General features: G+C 26.9%; 3 protein-coding genes across 6 annotated transcripts; 2 read left to right on the forward strand and 1 right to left on the reverse strand.

The window, feature by feature from the left end:
* Positions 1–5,132: 5,132 nt before the first annotated feature.
* On the forward strand, positions 5,133–10,944 carry LOC112683604 (DNA-directed RNA polymerase III subunit RPC5). Its single transcript, XM_025554702.1, has 9 exons — positions 5,133–5,286; positions 5,347–5,448; positions 5,541–5,677; positions 7,207–7,400; positions 7,465–7,631; positions 7,981–8,170; positions 8,901–9,118; positions 10,500–10,663; positions 10,800–10,944. Exons 1-9 carry the CDS (start codon positions 5,146–5,148, stop codon positions 10,900–10,902), a joined length of 1,416 nt encoding a protein of 471 aa, XP_025410487.1. The 5' UTR covers positions 5,133–5,145; the 3' UTR covers positions 10,903–10,944.
* A 693-nt stretch (positions 10,945–11,637) lies between these two features.
* LOC112683601 (COP9 signalosome complex subunit 9) lies at positions 11,638–13,547 on the forward strand. Of its 2 annotated transcripts, XM_025554699.1 has the most exons (4): positions 11,638–11,740; positions 11,816–11,925; positions 11,994–12,054; positions 13,409–13,547. In XM_025554699.1, the coding sequence occupies exons 2-4, from the start codon at positions 11,854–11,856 to the stop codon at positions 13,441–13,443; spliced, it is 168 nt and encodes a 55-aa protein (XP_025410484.1). In that variant the 5' UTR covers positions 11,638–11,740; positions 11,816–11,853; the 3' UTR covers positions 13,444–13,547. The 2 variants fall into 2 exon arrangements, with proteins under 2 accessions (XP_025410484.1, XP_025410483.1); XM_025554698.1 differs by lacking the exon at positions 11,638–11,740 and having other exon boundaries at positions 11,747–11,925; positions 13,409–13,546.
* Positions 13,548–15,774: 2,227 nt separating this feature from the next.
* On the reverse strand, positions 15,775–17,613 carry LOC112683598 (gametocyte-specific factor 1-like). 3 transcript variants are annotated; one of them, XM_025554696.1, is made up of 2 exons: positions 17,332–17,613; positions 15,775–16,201 (listed from the first exon to the last, which is right to left on the reverse strand). In XM_025554696.1, exon 2 carries the CDS (start codon positions 16,166–16,168, stop codon positions 15,800–15,802), a length of 369 nt encoding a protein of 122 aa, XP_025410481.1. In that variant the 5' UTR covers positions 16,169–16,201; positions 17,332–17,613; the 3' UTR covers positions 15,775–15,799. The 3 variants fall into 3 exon arrangements, with proteins under 3 accessions (XP_025410481.1, XP_025410480.1, XP_025410479.1); XM_025554695.1 differs by lacking the exon at positions 17,332–17,613 and adding an exon at positions 17,025–17,210; XM_025554694.1 differs by lacking the exon at positions 17,332–17,613 and adding an exon at positions 16,927–17,210.
* Between the last annotated feature and the right edge of the window lie 4,003 nt (positions 17,614–21,616).

Genomic DNA, 21,616 nt, shown 5'->3' on the forward strand with positions numbered 1-21,616 from the left:
TATTAGTATTAATATATATAATGGGCAAGAATTATAAAAAACATAATTTGTAAGAATGACAATTATTAACAAACGTGAATAGAATAAGACAAGTAATATTAGACATAGATTATCTGTCTCATCATTGCTCCCATCACAGTAGGGCGCCAAAAAATATTATTTAAATTTAAATGTTTTTTATTTACAAACATTTATTTTAACACATTAACCGATGGAATACTATGATCTATTAGGTTGTAATAGTTTATTTACCCTCTCATTTAAGTTTAAAACGATTTTTCCTAAAACTATTAGGCTATAGCTCATATTAGGGTATAACTATGTATTGTTATTTGAAATATGAATTAAATATTAAAAATTGTGTCTTATAACAATAAATAATATTTATAAATACTTGTCAATCGCCATAAAAGAAGTACGTTTAAAAACGTTTAAAAAGGCTTAGTTTTTTAATTTATTTGTTATTAATATTAATATACTCATATACTCTTGGCAGTAATCATAAAAAATGTAATTGGTACGAATGTAATGATTTAACAAACCGAAATAGAATATGACAAATAACATTGTACATAGATTAGCTGTCTCATCATTGTTTCCATTACGGTTTGTTAATCCGTGTGCCGCGGAATATTATTTAAATATAGAAGTTTTTATTTAGGTACAACAATTTATTTTAATTATAAAAATACATTAACCAACTTACTACTAAGGTCTGTTGTAAGTTTAATAGTTTCTATTTACCCTTACTTGAATATCGTTTCGATTTATTTATTTTTAAATATTTCTAACTATTTTTCTTTAGTGTGTGCGAGAATAGAAGGATAAATATAGCGATTTATTTGTTATTCATAACATGGATGAAATATTTCTCATTCAAATTTTTTTGAAAATTCTGATGCTTCACGTTAATATATCCAAGCAAGTTGTTAGGCTTTGTGTTGCCAATGTCTTCATTTGAAGAGGTTTTCTTTTCTTTTTTTTATTCTTTCCTCGACCCTGCTGTGTATTAAGTTACCCAGAACGCCACTGCGCCTCTTTTTAATGTCGTGTCCTTATCGGTCCAATTCAAATTTTTGACGTATTTCTAATATGGATATAATTTATTATCAATAAGCTCATTGTTTTATTGTTTTAATCATGAAGACTAGGTATATATATAGATAAATATCTAATATTCATGGTTTTATTATTAATCAATTATCAATCAAGTACTTTAATAATAAAGGATAAATTTCATCATCTAAATACTTTCTTTCATTTGTTTTATTATATTTTATAACATGAATACATATTATGTACAGTATTTTCAGTACTTATACTTACCTACCTGTAGTGATACAGTACCTTTTTGTGAAATTACTTAAATCAACAAAAGCATGACAAGTAGTTAGACTAATTTTAAATATGTCCTTCAATTTTGAATATTAAAAACAAAATGAAACAGAGAACATAAACGCGAATAAATAATTTTGACATGTCTGTCAAGCATCATTTGATGATTCAAAAGCAAATAAAATATCTATCCATGAACGATATGAACATAACGACCATGATGAAAAAAATTTAACTGAATAAGGATGTTTTAAATTTTAATATACAGTCTGATGATTTGGATGACATTAATTTGAGTTCAAAGCAACCTAAATTTCAAATAAATAAAAAATACTTGAATAATAAATTAATTGTAATTAGAATAAAACAAGAAATAACTCGATTCTTGATTAATAATATAATATATTAAATAGTTTTAATATATTGTGTTACATTATATTTTAATCAATATTTTTTATACTTTTATATTAATATTAATATTTTTTTCGTGTTCAAATTATAAATTTTAAAGAATTGTATTACTAAAATATAGTAGTATGGATGATTTTTATAACTTTGTTAATTATGTAGAAATGGTTGATGAATATTTCGATGAATTTGGTGTTGAACAAATGCCAAGAAAGTATATTCGTATATAAGACCCGTTTGAAAAATACAATGACTATACATTTTTGAAACGTTATCGTTTTCCAAAACTGATTGTCATGGATCAGTTAGTAGATTTATTAGGTATTCAAGTCAATCATCGAGGATTGCCTATAACTCCCATTTAAGTTATTGATAACATTACGATTTTATACAATAGCAAACTTTTAACCTATCTAATTTTAATTTGTAAAAACTATTGTTAACATTTTTCCTCTTCAAAAATATTAGGAGCACGGACGCGTTTATTTTTCTGAATTTCTTGTCATTATATAAAATATTTTTATTAAATTAGAAATCAAAATTAAATATACAAATTTAAAAATATTAATATTATTCGTTATCCTATGCATTTTCGGTAATATGAACATAGTTACACTGATAACAATGGTTATTATCACATACACTTTACATAACTATTGAATACATAAATATCGTTTATGCAAAACCAACTTATGTGGTACATAAAAATAGTTACGGGTTACATATAAATATTATGGATCACTTATATAATGGTCACTTAAGCAATTATATGTGACACATAACAACAGGACTATGCACACGAGCATAAGTCTGCAATCGGTGCGGTTCTGATTTCTTTTTTTTTTCAAAATCTCTTTCGTTCCTCTGCGAACTGCAGTCAATGTAAATCGACCGGAAAATGTTATCGACGGCCGTGAGGCAAACGAAAATAAGTAAATTAAATACCTATTGGCGAACTTTTTTATCTTTCACTTTCGTTTTATTAAACGCATACATTATCACATAAAATAAAAAAAAAAAACAAATGACTTGTAATAACCACTGTACACAATCTGTTTCGTGTGCGGTTACTATGCTTTACGGGGGCTTGGCAGAAACCTTCACGTGGTGCCCCTGTTAATGCTGTATCCTCACAGCTAACTAATTCTGCCAACACCGGTGCTAAAAATGCCATATAGCTCCTCGAAACGGTCCTTTTCAGGACCAACCTCTGTTAATGCCTCGGCATTTACAGTGCTAACACAAAATATCGAGGGTTTCTCAGCGTGTAAAAGCGAACTACTTGCTACCTTATGCACGGAAACCCAATGTGATGTTTTGTGTTTACAAGAGACGCACCGTGACGAAACTAGTATCCGTCCAAGAATCCCGGGAATGAACCTAATAATCGAAATACCTAACGCACTCTACGGAAGTTAGACCACGTCTACGTTAGGCCGGGCCTAGTCATTGACAGCGCTGCATTCAACCACACAAATAACATTGAAATTCTAACCATCGAAACTAAAAAATGTACAATCACATCGATATACAAGCCACCGAACGCTGACTTCACCTTTGAAAAACCATCAAATTTTGAAAATAGTTCCACAAAAATAGTAGCCGGAGATTTCAATAGCCACAGCCCCACCTGGGGGTACTCAGAAACTGATCAAAACGGTGAAATGGTGCAAGAATGGGCTGAAAATGAACTACTTGACCTAATTCACGATCCAAAGCTTCCTTATTCATTTAATAGTGGGCGTTGGAAAAGAGGATACAACCCGGACCTAATCTTCGTAAGTAGTAACATAAGCCAGCATTGTCTCAAGGATGTATGTACTCCCATACCAAAAACACAACACAGAGCATTAAAACTACAAATAACCGAAGCAATTAGATCTGAATCAATTCCATTCAAGAGGAGATTTAATTACAAAAAAGCTAACTGGGAAAAATACAGGGAGGCTATCGATAAAGAAATTCAGAACCTAGAACCAACACCAGAAAACTACGAACTATTTGCGAATAAAGTAAGGAAAATATCTAAATAACACATATTACGCGGCTGCAGAGAAAATTACATACCAGGTCTAAGTAAGGAAACTGAAAAACTGATAGAAATATACCAAAATCTGTTTAAAAACGACCCATTTAGCGATGAAACTATTACGGCAGGAGAAAACCTTACTATACAACTTGGCGAAGACAAAAACAGAAAGTGGCACGATCTCATTGAAAACACTGACATGACCAAAAATAGCAAGAAAGCCTGGCGCCTAATAAAAAAGTTCAGTGGAGACCCAACTTTCCACAGAACCTGTATAAATGTCACTGCCAATCAGGTTGCCTCAGAATTACTTAAGAATGGTAAACCCAGAAGGAAAATCAAGAGGGATAAAATCATAAGAGACAAAAACAACGAATCCCACATCTTCAACCACGATTTCCAAATAAATGAATTCATCACTAGCTTGAAAGAAATGAAGAATGGGAAAGCGGCTGGGTACGACGAAATTACAATAGAACAAATTATACACTTCGGGCTAGTAGCGAGTCGATGGCTACTCCAACTACTAAACACATGTCTTCATAGAAAACATATACCCCAAAGCTGGAGAAAGTCTAAAGTAATAGCCCTTCCCAAACCAGGAAAAGATCTAAGTGATCCAAAAAGTTACCGACCAATATCACTGTTATGCCACAACTATAAATTATATGAGAGAATGGTCATGAACCGCATTAAAACCCAATTAGACAAAATGCTGATACCGGAAAAAGCTGGCTTTAGACCAGGCAAGGCCTGTACAGGTCAAGTACTCAACATATGTCAACACATAGAGGACGGTTTCGAAATCAAAAAGATAACGGGGATGGTTTTCGTTGACCTAACAGCAGCGTACGATACGGTTAACCATAATAAATTGCTACAAAAAGTGTATCACTATACCAGGGACTGGCAATTCGTTCAAATAGTTGCTTCACTACTACAAAACCGTCGATTTACGGTAAAACTGAACGATAAGTGGAGTAGATGGAGAATCCAAAAAAACGGTTTACCACAAGGCAGTGTGCTAGCATCAATGCTTTTTAACCTATACACAAACGACCAGCCAACCCCGAGAGACACGAAACACTTTTTATATGCAGACGATCTAGCAATCACAGCTCAAGATACAACCTTCGATGATGTAGAAAAGAAATTAACAAACGCGCTTAAAGTGATGACCAACTACTATGACAATAACCAATTAAAACCAAACCCAAATAAGATTAAGAATAAGTATTTTAATTTTTGTATTTGTATTATTTATAAATTATAGTGAATTATATCTTATTTTAAATTTTTTACTAAATTTAAATCCATTGTTTCTACACACATATATGTTGAAAAATGATAAGCGTTATCATGAACATGCGGTGATGTGCGGTGAACGTTATGATATTGCGTTTATTACTTGCAATTCCGTTGCCTTTCAAACGAAGTACTTTACATCTTTTTTAATATTGATTGCATTTTCTGCAATGGATGCTGAAACGGAGAATGATAAACTTATTAAAGAAGTGACATTTAACCTCTCTTTACACATAATGTGTTCATTATATTAATTAAATTGTTTTCAGATACCGGTTTTTTTGAGTGATGATTTACGACATTTATTGTTGTTACACTATCCTACAAGATTGTTGAAAAACGATCAGTTGCTGACATCAAATGTCACCCAAGTAAGTCTTTCTAATGTTTTTGTCATAATTTTACATTAGCTAGTTCTATTATTTTATATTTGTTATATATGTTTCTTATATTATTTTTACAGTGTAGATATAAGACAGAATGTGAAGAATTGGAAGTATCTTATGCCCTTAATACTGATATAAATTATGATAAAGGACATGGGCAAGAATTGGTTGCGGAAACCGATAAAACTACTAAAGATAAAAGCGTCTACCCCAGGTTACTATATATTTATACAACAACAAACTTCTAGTATTTTATAGATAAATAATTTTAAATTTATAACTCTAAATGTTATAATAATGTTATATACATATATATAATTATAGAAAAAAAAAATAACTAGATGTGTATTAGACTTCCCACTAGCAAAACTTTCTATACCGATACATTTATCACTATATAACAAATATATACATAGTACACTTATCATCCATCTTACATTATCTATGGATGAAAATAGGGTCTTCGAGTGCATAAAGCTTGAGCTCAAAATGTTGAAAGAACTTAAGAGTAGAACACTTTTTTTCCCCCTACATACATTCAACTTTATCACACTATTCAAAACAATCACAAATAAAATTATTTTATTATAATATATCTTAAAAAGGGCTTAATATAATCTAGGGAAATCAAGACTTTACTGAGCATTCTTCTTTAATTTAAGTTCATGCCACCAACTAATTTCTGATTTCACAACTGGATCTTCCAAAAATATAAGGTTATTTTTTCCACCTTAGGTTTGATCACTATCCTTCCCTTCTAAGCCTACAAATTTTGTCTTAACTTCTTCTTTTCTGTATTCATTCAACATTCAAAAACTGATTTGTGATTCTCTAAACACTTTTTGGAACAACCTTTCAGTGCTCAACATAAATTATATACATTTCTGCCTTTCCTTCTTATTAGTACTAGGACATTTTAACATCAATCTAACTGATATCTATACCATAAACACTTAAATTATTATTTAACTGTAGAAATAAGTAGTTATGCTAATATTTAAATTTAAAAATAATAACTATATGTACTTAAATTCAAGATAAATCATGATAACATTAAAATATAAATATCATATTCATGAATATTTATTAGTATTTATCTTTAATTGGTTGAATGTCTAAGTTATACAACATATAATTTAATAACATTTAAATTCCAAGGTGAGTGAATTAATAAAAGATTATCTGTCAAATATAATTTTAGGTCAATTATAATATGAGAATTAGAAATCTTACTTGAATGAACTAACAATTTATTCTACTAATGTCAAACAATAATTGCCAATTATTATATATTCATTATCAATGATATCTATATAGTACAGTAGAACCATGATTATCTGTCTCCCCATAAACCGTTTTTCTAGATTAACCACCATTACTCGTGAGAGAAGTATAAGATATATGACAGCCAAAAAAGCATGAGATGTGGTTAAACAAAAAAAATTAACCAACTTTTTAATCTTATAATTATAAATAAATATGTAATAAATAATTGTTAAATATTTGAATGTAGGGGTATTAAATAAATATATAGTAAATTATAAAAAAAAAAAATAATGCATGTTATAATTATTGAAAATATAATAAATAATGTGTATGCATGTTTAAAAAAGTTTATTTTTCATTTAACCATCTTTTTGATTATCCAGTAAAGCTCTGGTCTCTAGGTTCCAGTATTTTAGAAAGAAGTTGATTAAGTCCAATTTTGTATGATAATATTTATAATAGTTATTATTTATTCAGTGGTATGGTTGATCAATTAAGTTTTGAATCTCACAAGATATCATCAAATACTACGGATATGATTATGTATACTTCTGGTGAAAGTATTCATTTGTGTCCACTTAAGAACACATTAAATATGTTACCTAAATTGAATCACATTGATAAAATAGATCCAAAAAATGATAATAAAAATAATTCCCAAAACCCAAATGGTAAAAATCATGATTTCAAAGTATTGAAATAAACTTAATTAATCTTGAATCATTAATATTTAAGATGTGTCTGAGGAAGAGGAAGAAGAAAGTGAACAAATAATGGCAAAATTCAAAGATAGACCTGGGAAAAAAAGTGAAAAGAAAAAAATGCAAGAGATGGTTAAACAGAGAGCAATGGAACCTTGGATAAATTTGAATTTTGTGCCAAATGGTCAATACTTCTCCAGAGTAATTACATTGATGTTTATATATATATATATATATATATTGTATTTCCAAATATACAAAAAGTATTCTACTATACTATTTGTATATTTATATTAAAGAAATTTATATATACATTTATTATACCTTAAGTTAAAATAATGAATTAATGTAGAATGTTCTTCTGTAATATATTAAGTATATTTTTGACATTGCCTGCAATTTATTATATTTCTGATTCACAGTAATTTATTTATGTCTAAAAAGTTTTGACTGTTATATTTAATTCTTTTTCTTACATTTCTCTCTTGGTTATAAGGTTTTAAAATAAAATAAAAATTAATTAGTCAGTTTTATGTATTTTTTTTTTCAGTTAGAATTGGATAAGTTTAAGTTACCAAAATTAAGAAGTTCACATAAAAATGATATTGTTCAAGAAATCACTTTAAACGAAAAAGTAAATGATATTGAAAACATCAATCCTATTAGAGCACGCCAGTTATCTTATAATAAAATAAAATCTTATTCCTTAGAAAATAAGATAAAAATACTTTTATTTAATAGTAAGTTTTTCTTAATTATATTTATATAGCTATTGGCTTTTAATAATAATTTATTATGTTTAGTTCTTCCACATAGTAAATTTGTAGTGTATTTTAGTTTTACCATTTTTTGATAATTCAAAAACATATTATTTCAACATTTATTCTGTATATACTATAAAAATTAATTATGTATCTGTTCGTTAAAAATATTTTTTTTATAGTTTTAAAAGATTATATACATAAAAAAAATTCAAATTTCCTGTTGAAATGACTGTCAGAAATCTTTTTGTTGATATATTTTTTACTAGGAAGGCTAAAGTGGAATATCAGTTGTATCCCCTTCTCTAAGTAGAGAATTATCACATGTATGAACTTCACTTCCAGTAGAGTTGGTCTGGTGTAGAGCCCTGTAGAGCAACTAGAACAATGACAGGAGAAAAAGGCTACAAAATCAATTTTTCAGTAGGTGTGATAACTGCACAACACTGCTCATTACATATATACTTGAAAAAATTTCTTAATACTGAAATAAACATTTAATAGACTTGAAAATTGCACCTATTCTGAAATAGTGTATCCTATATGCTATATGCAAAGAATTATACTTTATTTTGTTGAGAGTAAATTTAGTTTACTGAAGTTATGAAATTACATCTATAAAAGTGTTTAAATAAAATCTAAATTATTGATTAAATGTATTAAATAATGTATTCTAGTATGTTTAATTGAAAATAATTATGTTTTTTAGCAAAAATGGTATCTACAAAAGTATTAATAGATCTCCTACAGAAATGTGGTGTTCCACCTAATGAAAGTATTACTACAATTTTGACCAATTTGAGAAAAATTGCTCTTTTGATTCGTGGACATTGGACTATTAAGAGTGAGGAACTTTACCCAGAAAATACCATATCATCTCATTTTGGCTTGAGTTTTGAAGTCATGCGTTTTCTTAGAGATTATATCGTAAGATATTACTTTAATTTTAATTATTTTGATTGATTTTTACTTATATTTTCTTAATAATAGTTTCTTATTAAAAATATATAGAATAATGCAATGTATATTGAATAGATAATAAATGGAAAATATAATATTCAAAAAATGTTTGTGTTCATTAAAGAAAAAAATGAATATGCCATCATATATATGTATATATTTTTTTTTTTTAATAAATTCCCTAATCTATATCTTTGACGAAAAATAAAATGAGGCATAAGATGTTTTAATTAATCTGAATGAAACTAGACAATTATTTTATTCTGCATTTACTCTATTATTGTGTATATTTGTGATTAAAAAAAAAATAATAAACATAAGTTATAACCAGGCCTCATAATTTATAGCTTTAAAAATGGTAGTTATAAGCCCTATAATATGCTCATAAAAATATTTACATAAGTGCTTAAATATGCTTTAAAAATACAAAAATATACGAAAAAAGATATATGTATTATGTAAAAAATTAATGTCAAATTCTTATTGTTAAAATACCGATTGTCGCTATATGATACAAATAAAAATATAATTTAAACCAAAAGAAGAACAATTAATTATAAACATAAACAATTAATACTATTATAATTACTTATAATTATTAAGAAAAAATGTTTTTTATGCTATGGAACTGAAAAAGACTTAAACTAGCAAAATAGCAAACAAATTTTTAAATATGTAAAAATAAGTCAGCAAAATAGCTTTTATACTTTGAAATATACAAAAATATGCAACGTAAAATTTCGAACTTAACTTGTTAGTTATCGGAAACTAATTTATAGCTCACATAGGTATTTTTAGGACCTCTCAAAAAAAAATATGTAAATGCTACAAGTTATAAGTCTTGGTTATGACTATTAACTTATTTGTCAAAAAGAATATTGAAATAGATCTAGAAATATATTGTTAACTTAAAAAAAATAACTATTTGCCTTAAAATAACATGTATGTTTTTCCATTTTTATACAAACAAAATGTCTTAGTGTTTTATTAGGTTTTTTTTTATTTATAAAGTATTAATATAAAAATCAATTAAAGTTGCCTTGTACATCAAATGTTTAACAAAAATATTTGATACACATGATATGTATATATGAACAGTTTAAAAAAATTCAATAAAGTAAAATGTATATATCATACTAAAAATATGATAATTGACTATATATATTGACCACAAAATATTACAAAATGTTTATTGATTATTAAACCCCCGAGTGCATTCAGTTTAAATTGCTGTGTTTTAATTTATAATAAAATATCTATAGTCTTTTTTTTCTTTTTTTTTTTTTAGTTTATGTGAAAGTTTTCTTTCATTATTAAAACTCATCATTTACTGCTTAAATTTATTTAGATTCATATGTTGGATTCAGAACAAATTGTCAATCGAAAAAATATTGGGAAAATGTTTAATTCACCTCCAGAAGAAGTTAAAGATGCTCTAACCTCTGTAGCTATTCTAGATGAAAACAAAACATGGAAATTGTTAGCTACTGACATTGATACATTTATAGAAACGTATGTTCACCAGGATACACTTAAAATTTAACTGTATTATTTGTACTTTTTTATTATTAATTATAATTACATGTTTTTTGAAATTAAAATTATAAATTTATTTACCTTGATATTTATTTTATTTATTTTTTATTAGTGTAGATGAATATAGTGATATATGTAAGGAGCAAAAGGATTGGTGGGTGGCAAGAATGAAACAAATCAATGCATGGCTTGAGCATAAACCCAAAAAAAGTTGAATGCCAAATGTATTGTATTTTATTTTGTATAATATATAAATTATAAAAATTGATATTACTGTTATAATAAACTTTGAAAATGTTTATACCAAGTTTTCTTTTTTTTTCATCGACTTTTTGATACATATAACTTGTTTTTAAGTGATATATATTGCATAATTAAATATAATACAGTTTATGGTTTGCTGCAAAGACATAATAGTAACATATTTATGTATTTATTTATATTTTAACTTATATCATCATAATTCTACGATTTGCAGACACCAAAAATGTAGATCAATATATAAGTGCATAGTGATGAGTACTATTGAAACATCAAATAATTGAAATGTAACTTTTGGTATCAGTTTTCAACAATGAAACTTTCAAATTAATGTCTATTCTCGCTATTCTTATGACGTATCGATAGAAATATTAATAAAATCAAACATATACTACATTAATATTACTACTACATTTGATTTAATAAAAAACTTTTATTAATAGACATATCAAAATAAATATATTATGTCTTTGATATTCCAACATATTTTTTTATATGTCATTATTAATCATTATTAACGAAATAGATCATTATATATATATATGTATATAACCAAGGAATAGATTATTTTATCTATAGAATAGACATAGGTAATGAACGAAATCAGTCTCTCTCCGATTCCGGCTAACGACCCCTTGTTATACCAATAAAATCGGGGCCTATCCATTATTTTATTACATAGACCTATTAACCAAGTACTTAATAGGTCTGTATTATTATCTATGGGAATAGATAACATTTCGGTGATAACATCAAGGTCTAGCCAAAGATAACACCGTTATAAATATCAATGTAATTGTTTCTTAAATACTCTAATAACCGCATTGTTTATGCATTGACTAATTAACTTATAATAATAACGTTAAGCTTACAGATTCATTGTGAGCAATATCATCAAGCCAACCATGAAGCCTGGAATAGTTGCCGATGAAATGTTTCCCGAAGGAACTAGTGCTATAATGGACATGGATGATGAAGTAATAAATAAATAAAAAATTCTTAATGTTTTGTTTCATTATTAAATAATTAGATTTATTGTTTTTAGAGTGGAGGAAATGTTGTATTTGAAATGAATGAAAAAAATCTTCAGGCCGATTTTTATAATGGTAAGCATTTTGAGAAACAAAAATATTCCTGAACAATGTTGATATGTTTGAAAATGTTAGTATGACTTGTTTATGGATCCTACAGTGAATTAATTTTGTAGTTTTATGAAGTTTTTATTATGTACAAGTGCTATCGTTAATGGAATTTAATTATTTTTTCTTCTATACAACACTGTCATAGGTGTGTGCACATAGAGTGTTGGGTATGCCTCGGTACCCCTCTGAAATGTTTAAAATGGGGCCTTACAAAGTATGTGTAAGAGTAAGGAACCTATATTTTAATTGATGTTGCTCAAATTGAATGAAATTTATTCTAAAATTGCTGACATAAAATAAATTATGTTTCGTAATAGAAAAAATAAAACTAAATATTCGTGCAAAAACTTCCTATGATAATGTAACAGCTACAATTGACTACAAAAGTACAAATCATATATAATTGAAGTTATCTGAAAAATAATATAGGATTGAAGAATAAATTCATTGGAACTAATATATCATAATATTAAATAAAAAATTAAAGTTATGTTTATTTAATTATATTTGTTATAATTTATTAAATATACCTATAGGTTTTGTTATAATTTATTAACATAAGGCACAAAAGTACTGTAGGAACCCCCTGAAAAATAGGTCTGTGTATGCTTCTGACCACAGGGCATCATTGGTCCATTCACCTTTTACATAAACTACTATTTTATTTAATTTTTGTTTTTCAATACAATTGGTAATTTAATTTATATTTTCTATTCTTCAGATATCCTGTTCATTGAGTATAAATGTATGATAATTTTAAATAAATAAAATTAAAATTATTTTATTTCATATGGAATGACAACTATTAAGCGACTTATTCAATGATCAATTTTTATGATTTGATATCATTCTATATTAAGTATATATTGCCGACACTGTTAAATAAGGATCAGCTATTTTTTTATGCTGCTATATTTCTGTTGTTTAATATTACCTATTGTAATTGTATATACTTGTTAAATTATTGTTCTATAGAGACAAATTGATTTTAAACTGCATTGACCATAATTTATTTAAAAATGCCTATTGTCATCAATTGCAATCTGGATAATTTAATTAGTAAAAAAATTATTTATAAAATTATATACATTTTTAATTTTTAAGATACTATAATGTACTATATTTTAATATAAATATTCAAGTCATAAATTCAATAAATATAGAAATTATTTTTAGTTTTTAGTATATATATTAATATTTAAAAATCTAATCCAAACCCTTATTCATCAGTTTCAATTTCATTTATTAATCTTGAAAAAATTATTGTTATTGTAATTTTAAGTCATAATATATGATAAACTGTTAACATGTTTTTCAGATTTTGATGATCTTAATGATGATGAAGACTTTTAAAATGAAAAGAAATGTCAATTCACAAAAAATTGTAATTTTTGTAATAAAGTAATTATAATTATGGGTATCCCGAATATTTATCACTATTACTTTTATATATAATATAACATAAGTATATTTAATTAATACATATGCATTTCTTATATTTTAATGTAATAATATGTAATATTCTTAAAAAATGTACAAAATTAACAAACTATTTACTAAAAAAAAAAAATTGTTTTAAGATTTCTGATAATTAAGTGAATAATAGTTTTATTTTTCAAATGTACAAATATTTATAAGTTTAGTAGTACATTTATCATATAATTTCAAGGTTTAATTATATAATTTAAAAACAATTATTTTGTATTGTTAAACATCCTGTGACCTACAAAATGGTTTGTTTGAATTAGTATTGTCATTAAACAATAGACTGAACCATGTTTTTTAATTACTGCATATTATTTATAATTTTTGGTATTACATGTCACTCTTTATTTTGTGTTATTTTTTAACTCAACATCTCATAGACTATTGGCTATATTTTAAGAATAATCTAATTCCATCCTATCAGAGTTATAACTTTTATACAGCCATAACTTTTTGTTGTGCATTATAGTTTCTACCTTAATTCAACCAGGTTCAAATAAATTTAAATTTAAAATTTATGAGACTTTACAATTGAAGAGATACTGGAATGATTAAGTGGCATTGCTGTCATGGTCTTTTGAATTTGAAATCAATACTCTTTAAATGGTAATGCTGAATGAAAGAAACCGGTTAAATTAGTTTATACTTCTGAAGATGGTTTATGTAGTAAAACCAATTTTATAAATAATTAGGTTGAACATTTAATGTTTGTGACAAAATTTTTGGAATATCAAAAATTTCAAATGCCTATAAAGATGACATACTTCATTAAAATGTTTTGAAACAATGAAATATCTTTAACTAAAAAACTAATAATATGTTAAACTGAAATTCATTGAAGTATCTGATTTCATCAAAATTAAATTTATTAGGTTTATGAAACTTTTCCAGAATTTTTTTCTTTTTTTTACTATGAAGAAAATGTTATGAAAAATCATTATCCAATTTTAAAAATTGATATTTTTAAGAATTTTGACTATTTTTTTTTACTAAGTTCAATTTTTTAATTAGTAATAGATATGTATGAAAAAATTTGTTTCATATTTGAAGGACATATTTATTAAAATAATTTATCGATATTTTCAAAAAAAAGTAAAAAATAGCTCAAAATAATCTTTTGCAAATTGTCATCTATTGTAAATAATGATATAAGTACTTTGTGAAAATTGTATACCTACGATTATTGTTTTTTTTGTGTTATGATGAAAATAAAAAAAAAAAAGATTTTATCGAAAACTGGTTTGCCAATTTTACTGTACATTAATAACTACGCCAGTTTTTTGCAATTATTAAGAAAAACTTTGGTAAATTTGTTAAAGATCCCCTTAAGATGAATTAACTATCGATATAACATTTTCAATTAAAAATTATTTGAGTTTTATAACTTCATTTATATATTCCATGTTCACACAGTCTAAAAAATAAAGTAAAAAATTATAACAAATAATTTTGACTAATGTTGCACCGGTATTAAAAATTAGAGTTATCCTGTTGTTACCATATAAGAAATGGTTCTGAATAGTATCAATTAATTAGATCAGCGGTTCCCAGACTTTTTTTCAGCGGTGCCTTTTCTTGGACCAAATTTACCCACAGTGCCCTGCTGTGAATTACATTATAGAACAAAAAAAAAAACCTATTGATAACCAATTTTATTAAAATTTAACTTAATTATAAATTAATGCATTTTTAAACTTAAAAAATAAATAAATAAAAATTATTGTTATTATGATTAAAATTATTATAAGGTTAAAATTAGAATATCCGAATATACAATAGAAAATATTACATAATTTGCTATTAAGTTTTTATAAAAAGAAAAACAATTTTATACATTTTAAACTATTTGTTATGAACCGTACGTAGACCGCAGTGCCCTTAGAAAATGGTCGTGGTGCCCCTAGGGCACAGTTTAGGAATCACTGAATTAGATCATCATAAATGTATTATTTATTAAATCTATATATAAATTTATGTACAATATGCTAAATAAAAACAATATGTATAGTTATAGTTAAATTCTTATTTTTTATTCAACATGGAATATATTCTTTGATACAGACATTCTATATTATAGAACTAAGTTTGAATAAAAACATTTTGATCTATTGGAATAGTGTAATTTTGTTCATAAAAAAGTTAAGCAACTGCTTTGATTGTTTATTTTTTTTTTTTAGTCATTGACAAAATAAAAAGAAGTTTAGATTTAATATAAAAATTATATTTAATCCCAATAGGGCTCATCAATTTTATAGTTATCCACATCATAATTTCTGATAATATTTTTATTTCTGGCATGTTGAGCTTCTATCATATGTGGTTGCATTTCTTCGGCTTGAGCAACCCTTGGTTTGTTTGGACATGTTTGCAAATGACTTGCCATTTCATGCTTATTTACATAAAAATAGTGACCGTAAGGACATTGTATTTTATCTGGATAATTCTTTCTGCATTTTAACAGATGGTACGGCAATCTATGGCGTCGGAGCTTATGATCGGTATTCAATGGACATTCTACTAAGTCCAAATAATAAATTCCTAAATCAACTGTTTCTTGTTTGGAAGAATCAGATTTAGATGTTTGAGATGACATTGTAATATATTTTGATGAAAAACTAGTAACTACCTGAAAAATAATTTTAAATGAATTAAAATACCTTTTTGTCAAATACATAATCTAAAATATAGCAATGAGTTAAAATATTTATAAAAATCATACGATTACATTTAATATCGAATACTTTATGACTATTATATATGTGATAAAACCTTAAGTACTAAGTCAAAATTTGAACACAATATATAGACCAATATGGAGGATTTAATTCCGATTAAAGATATTTAATTAAAACAAAATAGCTTTTCAATCGACAAAGATTAACACTTTTAGCATAATCTTGGGAAGATTTATAAACATACACTGAATACAGGATAAAATATCCACTTGAAAAACATAAATAAAATTAAATATTTCAGTTCAATTGTGTGTACAATTTTGTTTAGTATAGTAATTAAATAAACATCCACATTTTTTTAATAATAATACATTTTCAACAGATTTTAATATTTTTATACTATTTGAATTACATTGTAGAAAAAATAAGACCAATCATAAGTATTTTGAATACTAGTTTTTTTCATGTACCGAAATTGTCAATTAATGAACCTTCATCATCGTCTGACGGACGGAATTCAAATTGTAAGTAATGAAAAACTCCTACATTGATTTTAATGTAAAATAAATCATATACTCTTTCAATTATGTAAATTACATTTTATCCAGATCTACATTATACACATAAAGAAAAAGAGTCTAAAAAAAACCTAATAAATTATAATACGAATACCAACTGGCAATTAAAAGTAGGTGATGTACTTTATACGGCATTGGCACGGTGCGCGAAATGTAGCTATTAATTTTTATCAAATAACAAACATTAGGATATTACTTGTAAATAAAACAGGTTACTCCGGTCAATACAAACGTCACGTGTTCAAAATTTGTAATAACGGAATAAAAATAAAGTAAGAGTTGAGTACAAACATTTACATAATATGGACGTATTAACTTAAAACTGATAATATTACTGGTGCAACACAGTGCAAGAGCAGACGATACATACACATTTATCTTTATCATAATTTTTGGTAATGTGAGGTTAGGAATATTGGTTTGAAAATAGTAAACACACATAAGCTATAAATAAAATGTATTATTATTATTATTATTATTTTCAGATGTGATGTTAGGCTTACTTAAATTGTTTTTTGTAAAAAAAATTGACTCCTCAAATATTTTCATTACATAGTATGCTGTACACCTCTCCATTTTGAAGCTGCCTATAATACTAAAATATAAAATAAATGCACGTGGGATAATACCGCCAAAAATCATAACCGTTTACAGACGAATCAAACGTCAAACATATGATATGAAAGGAACCAGTGAAGATACACTATTTAAACGTTTACCATTTATAACTAACTATATAATTACCATCGTAGAATATAATAGAAGCGTTATTCGAATTCCTTTGTTCACCGAAAAATAATTTCGTTCACCTTGAAATCCTCTGTTATCATTTTTTTCATTGATAATCAGCGGCATGGACAAGATATTTTAGTTCGTGATCGGCAGAGACTCTGCCGCAGAGTGCCGACAAGGTTTACAGGTAATTAATTTTATTATCCATATATCTCTGACGCCGGAACGTTGCTTGATATGGATAAATCATGTCGAGCCTCTAGAAAAATATACACAAATCGAAAGCTGATTGAGTGTCTGTTCTATTATGTTGTAACTGCCATAGATCATTATCCTTGTGACGACTCAGGAAATATATGGTACTATCTATTCTGTGGTATATTTATAATTACTGAATTGTTTTATAAATTTATTAGTATAATCAAAATGGCTTGAAACGAAACTTCAATCATAATCTGACGATTGGTGCAAACGCACTGATGACCTAAGATCAAGAGCCCCTTATGCACACATCAGTGACTTATAGGTAAGAGCTTTGGGAGAGAGTTATGTACAGGGCCGTGGATAAAAATCAAGGACCCCAAGGACAAATAAATCCAGTCCTTTCTCACACGAGGTATCCAGTGATGATATCCTGACATCCAGTGTCTTCTTTTCAAATGCGTATACCAAAGAGATAATGTAATCGCAGTCATTGTTATTCCACAGACTAAATGAAAATAATTATTTATAGCCTATGGGTCTTTCTTGAAAATGTTATTTGTCTACGTTTTAGATCAATATTATAGTGTTCACTTTATTGTAGACTCATTATAATTTTACAGCATACACTATAATTTTTTGAGTAGGTTATTTGTACGATTCATGTTGGTGATTAATAAATAGCTCGACACCATGACCGAGACGTAGTGAACTTGGTGAGGCTCCGGCTACAGCCCCAGCTGCCCCCCCCTCTCATCGGACCTAGTTGTGTATCCCCGTTATATAGGGACGTGTGGCAGGATGGACCTTGAACTGATCCTTTCAAGATGTAACCTATTTATTATATCGATGGAGTATTGTAAGGTCAGACCTTTCCTTTATTGTTTGATTTGTGTCGTCTGTGCAGGTATCGAAAGAGCCGCCATTTATTATTTTTTAAAATGATTTAAAATCGAATGGTATACATAATTATAGTTGATTCATGCATTATTTTATAGTCGAATGATTACACACATACCAGTTAAAACCCGTGCCGTGCCTAGTATAATTAGCGACCGGTGCCAAGAATCATTTTTAGAGCCCCCACCCCCTCTACCAAATATTTTTATATCTATAGAATATAAGGAGACTACATAAGAATAGGGCGTTCTATATAACTACTTATTTTGTATTTAATAAATTAATAAAATAAATCAAATAAAGAACAATATAAGTAATGTAACTCAAACTGTATAGGTAGAACAAAACATGTAGATAATAATTATCATACTAAATCGGTAAAATGTATTAACAAATCAAATTTAATGGATTGCACAAAAAATGACTTACCTTTAAATTATTGTTGATGAAAAATAATTAGTTACCTATTCAATTGTGTTCAAATTAAAATTATACTACTCGTTCAAGTCGATATTCGTTTATGTTATTAAATTCATTAGTGTTGTTACGTATTGTTAATTTGTTATCGACAACCTCTTCAGGGAAAAAACAATTACCAATACTAAAAATAAACTAGCAAGACCACCGATCAGGATTATGTTAATGAAGTCGATTACGCGTTGAGACTATGGTTTTGAACGTATTGAATATTATAAATTAAATAATATGGTTAACTTTCAGTAATATTACTTGGATTATGAAAAAGTTTTTGGCGTCCAGTACATACACATCTCTCGCACTCTCCCCCTAGACACGGCTCTGATTAAAACAATTACTGTATAATAAAAAATCAATGAGTAATAATATGAGTAAATTGGTATACAATTAAATCATTTTGCGTCTTTATTTATCTGTAAAAAAATTATTTATGATATCATTTTATGATAACTGACGAGTTATTTGATTATCAATGTTCAGAATCGCAAGTAAATCAATTTTTACTGTGTTCAGTGGCGTGGCGAATTCAACAATTTTCAGAGGCAAGTACATTTTGTCGACACCCACCCACATGGCCGTATCTGGGGGGGGTCCAGGGTGTCTGGACCCCCCCCGAAATTTCTTCAATATTTTATGAATATTTAAAATACTTATTTATTTCAATACCAACAAAAATATTTTCAGTCAAAAATGACTTAAGCTCCAATTAATCATTGACTGCTTTAAATTTTATATCATAATATCATATGAAAATATAATATTAATTTTAATAAAAGAAGATTAAATCTTTTTCTGTCTTATTTTTAACCAAATATCAAAAATTAAAATCTTAATTCAATAAAATTATAATATACATGTTTTGAACCCCTCCCGAACAAAATTTTTAGATACAGCCTTGCCCACCCACCCCCCAAAAAACTATGAGGCGGCCACCTTTTCACTATCCATATCACCATGCTGGCTGTATTAAAGTAAAATATAAGTAATTTTTTTATTCTTTTCAAACATGAAAACGACCTTTCAGCTGAGCAATTGGTGGCAGCTTGTGTAGGTAAAAATATACACCAATACTATTTCTATGTTTGGATAAATATTTGTTAGGTTTTTATCATACAAAAATGTAGTTTAAACAAATTTTAGTCGAATTCCAAGCAAATTGCATTTCTCCGAATAAAACTTAAATCAATATGAGCTTTTAAACGTAAAACTTCATTTATGAAGTTGTTGAATTCTACATTATTTGTATTAATATCTCGAAGGGATTTAACTGATTTTCTGATTTATTGATTGTCCAATTCCTTAAGTTGTGTTAAAAATGTAAATGGTTAATAGAAAATATCATAAATGTGTCGTCTAGTTTCTTGTTCACAAAGCAATATATCTAAGGTGGGGATTGTAGGTATTTTAAAACTGTCTCGTGTCGATAAATTTACTTTTTTAGAGTCAGATCCGTCATGAAAAATGTTTTATATTTTTTTCTTGTAGTATTTATTTTATAATCTTTCTTATCATTCACTTATCTAAGTAAGATATTACGGCGCCGCATCGACGGCGTCACAGTTGTAGTGTTGTCTATTATATTATTTATTATTCTTATGAACATCTGATTTTTATAATTCTATTCTTATATTTGATATGTACACATAATTAAATTCAAAATACAGTAACTTTTACTAATAATTACAATGTAAATAATTTATAGAACATGACATTTTTTAATAAAAATATTTTTTATTTTAATTGTATCAAGTATAATAATATATAATAATGACATATAAATAAAAATTGAATTATTTGATACACTAAAAATTTGCTATGCCCCCGAAACATGTTACGCCCTAGGCATGAGTCTAGTTGTCTATGGATAAATCTGCCTATGTGTGAAACGCAACAATAATTTAGTTAGGTACATTTACTATACTTTTTAGGTAAATTAAAAGTTACTTTAATTAAAAACACTTTAAATTGATCAAAATATATATCATTAACATGTACATTTTTTTTTGGCTTGATATAGGTCATTAAGGGGATTGTAAGCCATGATTTTTTTCTCTTTCTATTACACGCGCAATATAAGGATTTAGATGTTTTTTATTTCCAACGTACCGATCGATCTATTGAGGCAATAAGGATTTTAAAAACGGATTTAAATTCGTCGTAAAGTTTTCTTTATATGGACTTTCCCACTCATTTGATTATGTTTCCCAAAATTTCACAAAACAGAATTAAATATATTAGAAACATAAAAATTAACAAAAATTAATTTTTGTGTATGTTAAGCACAACATTTTAAAAAAAAAAGTGGGAAAGTCGAGAGACGAACTTAAATCAGTTTTCAAAATCCTTATCGCATTAATAGATTGATCGATGCATTGGAATTAGAAAACGTTTAAATCCCTATATTGCGCGAGTGATAGAAAAAGAAAGAAAATCATAGTTTGCAATTCCCTTAAGGTCCTTTGCCCCAATTAACATTTC

The sequence above is a fragment of the Sipha flava genome, unplaced genomic scaffold, assembly GCF_003268045.1.
Source record: "Sipha flava isolate LNK unplaced genomic scaffold, YSA_version1 230_pilon_pilon, whole genome shotgun sequence".
In the NCBI taxonomy this organism is placed as follows: Eukaryota; Metazoa; Arthropoda; class Insecta; order Hemiptera; family Aphididae; genus Sipha; species Sipha flava.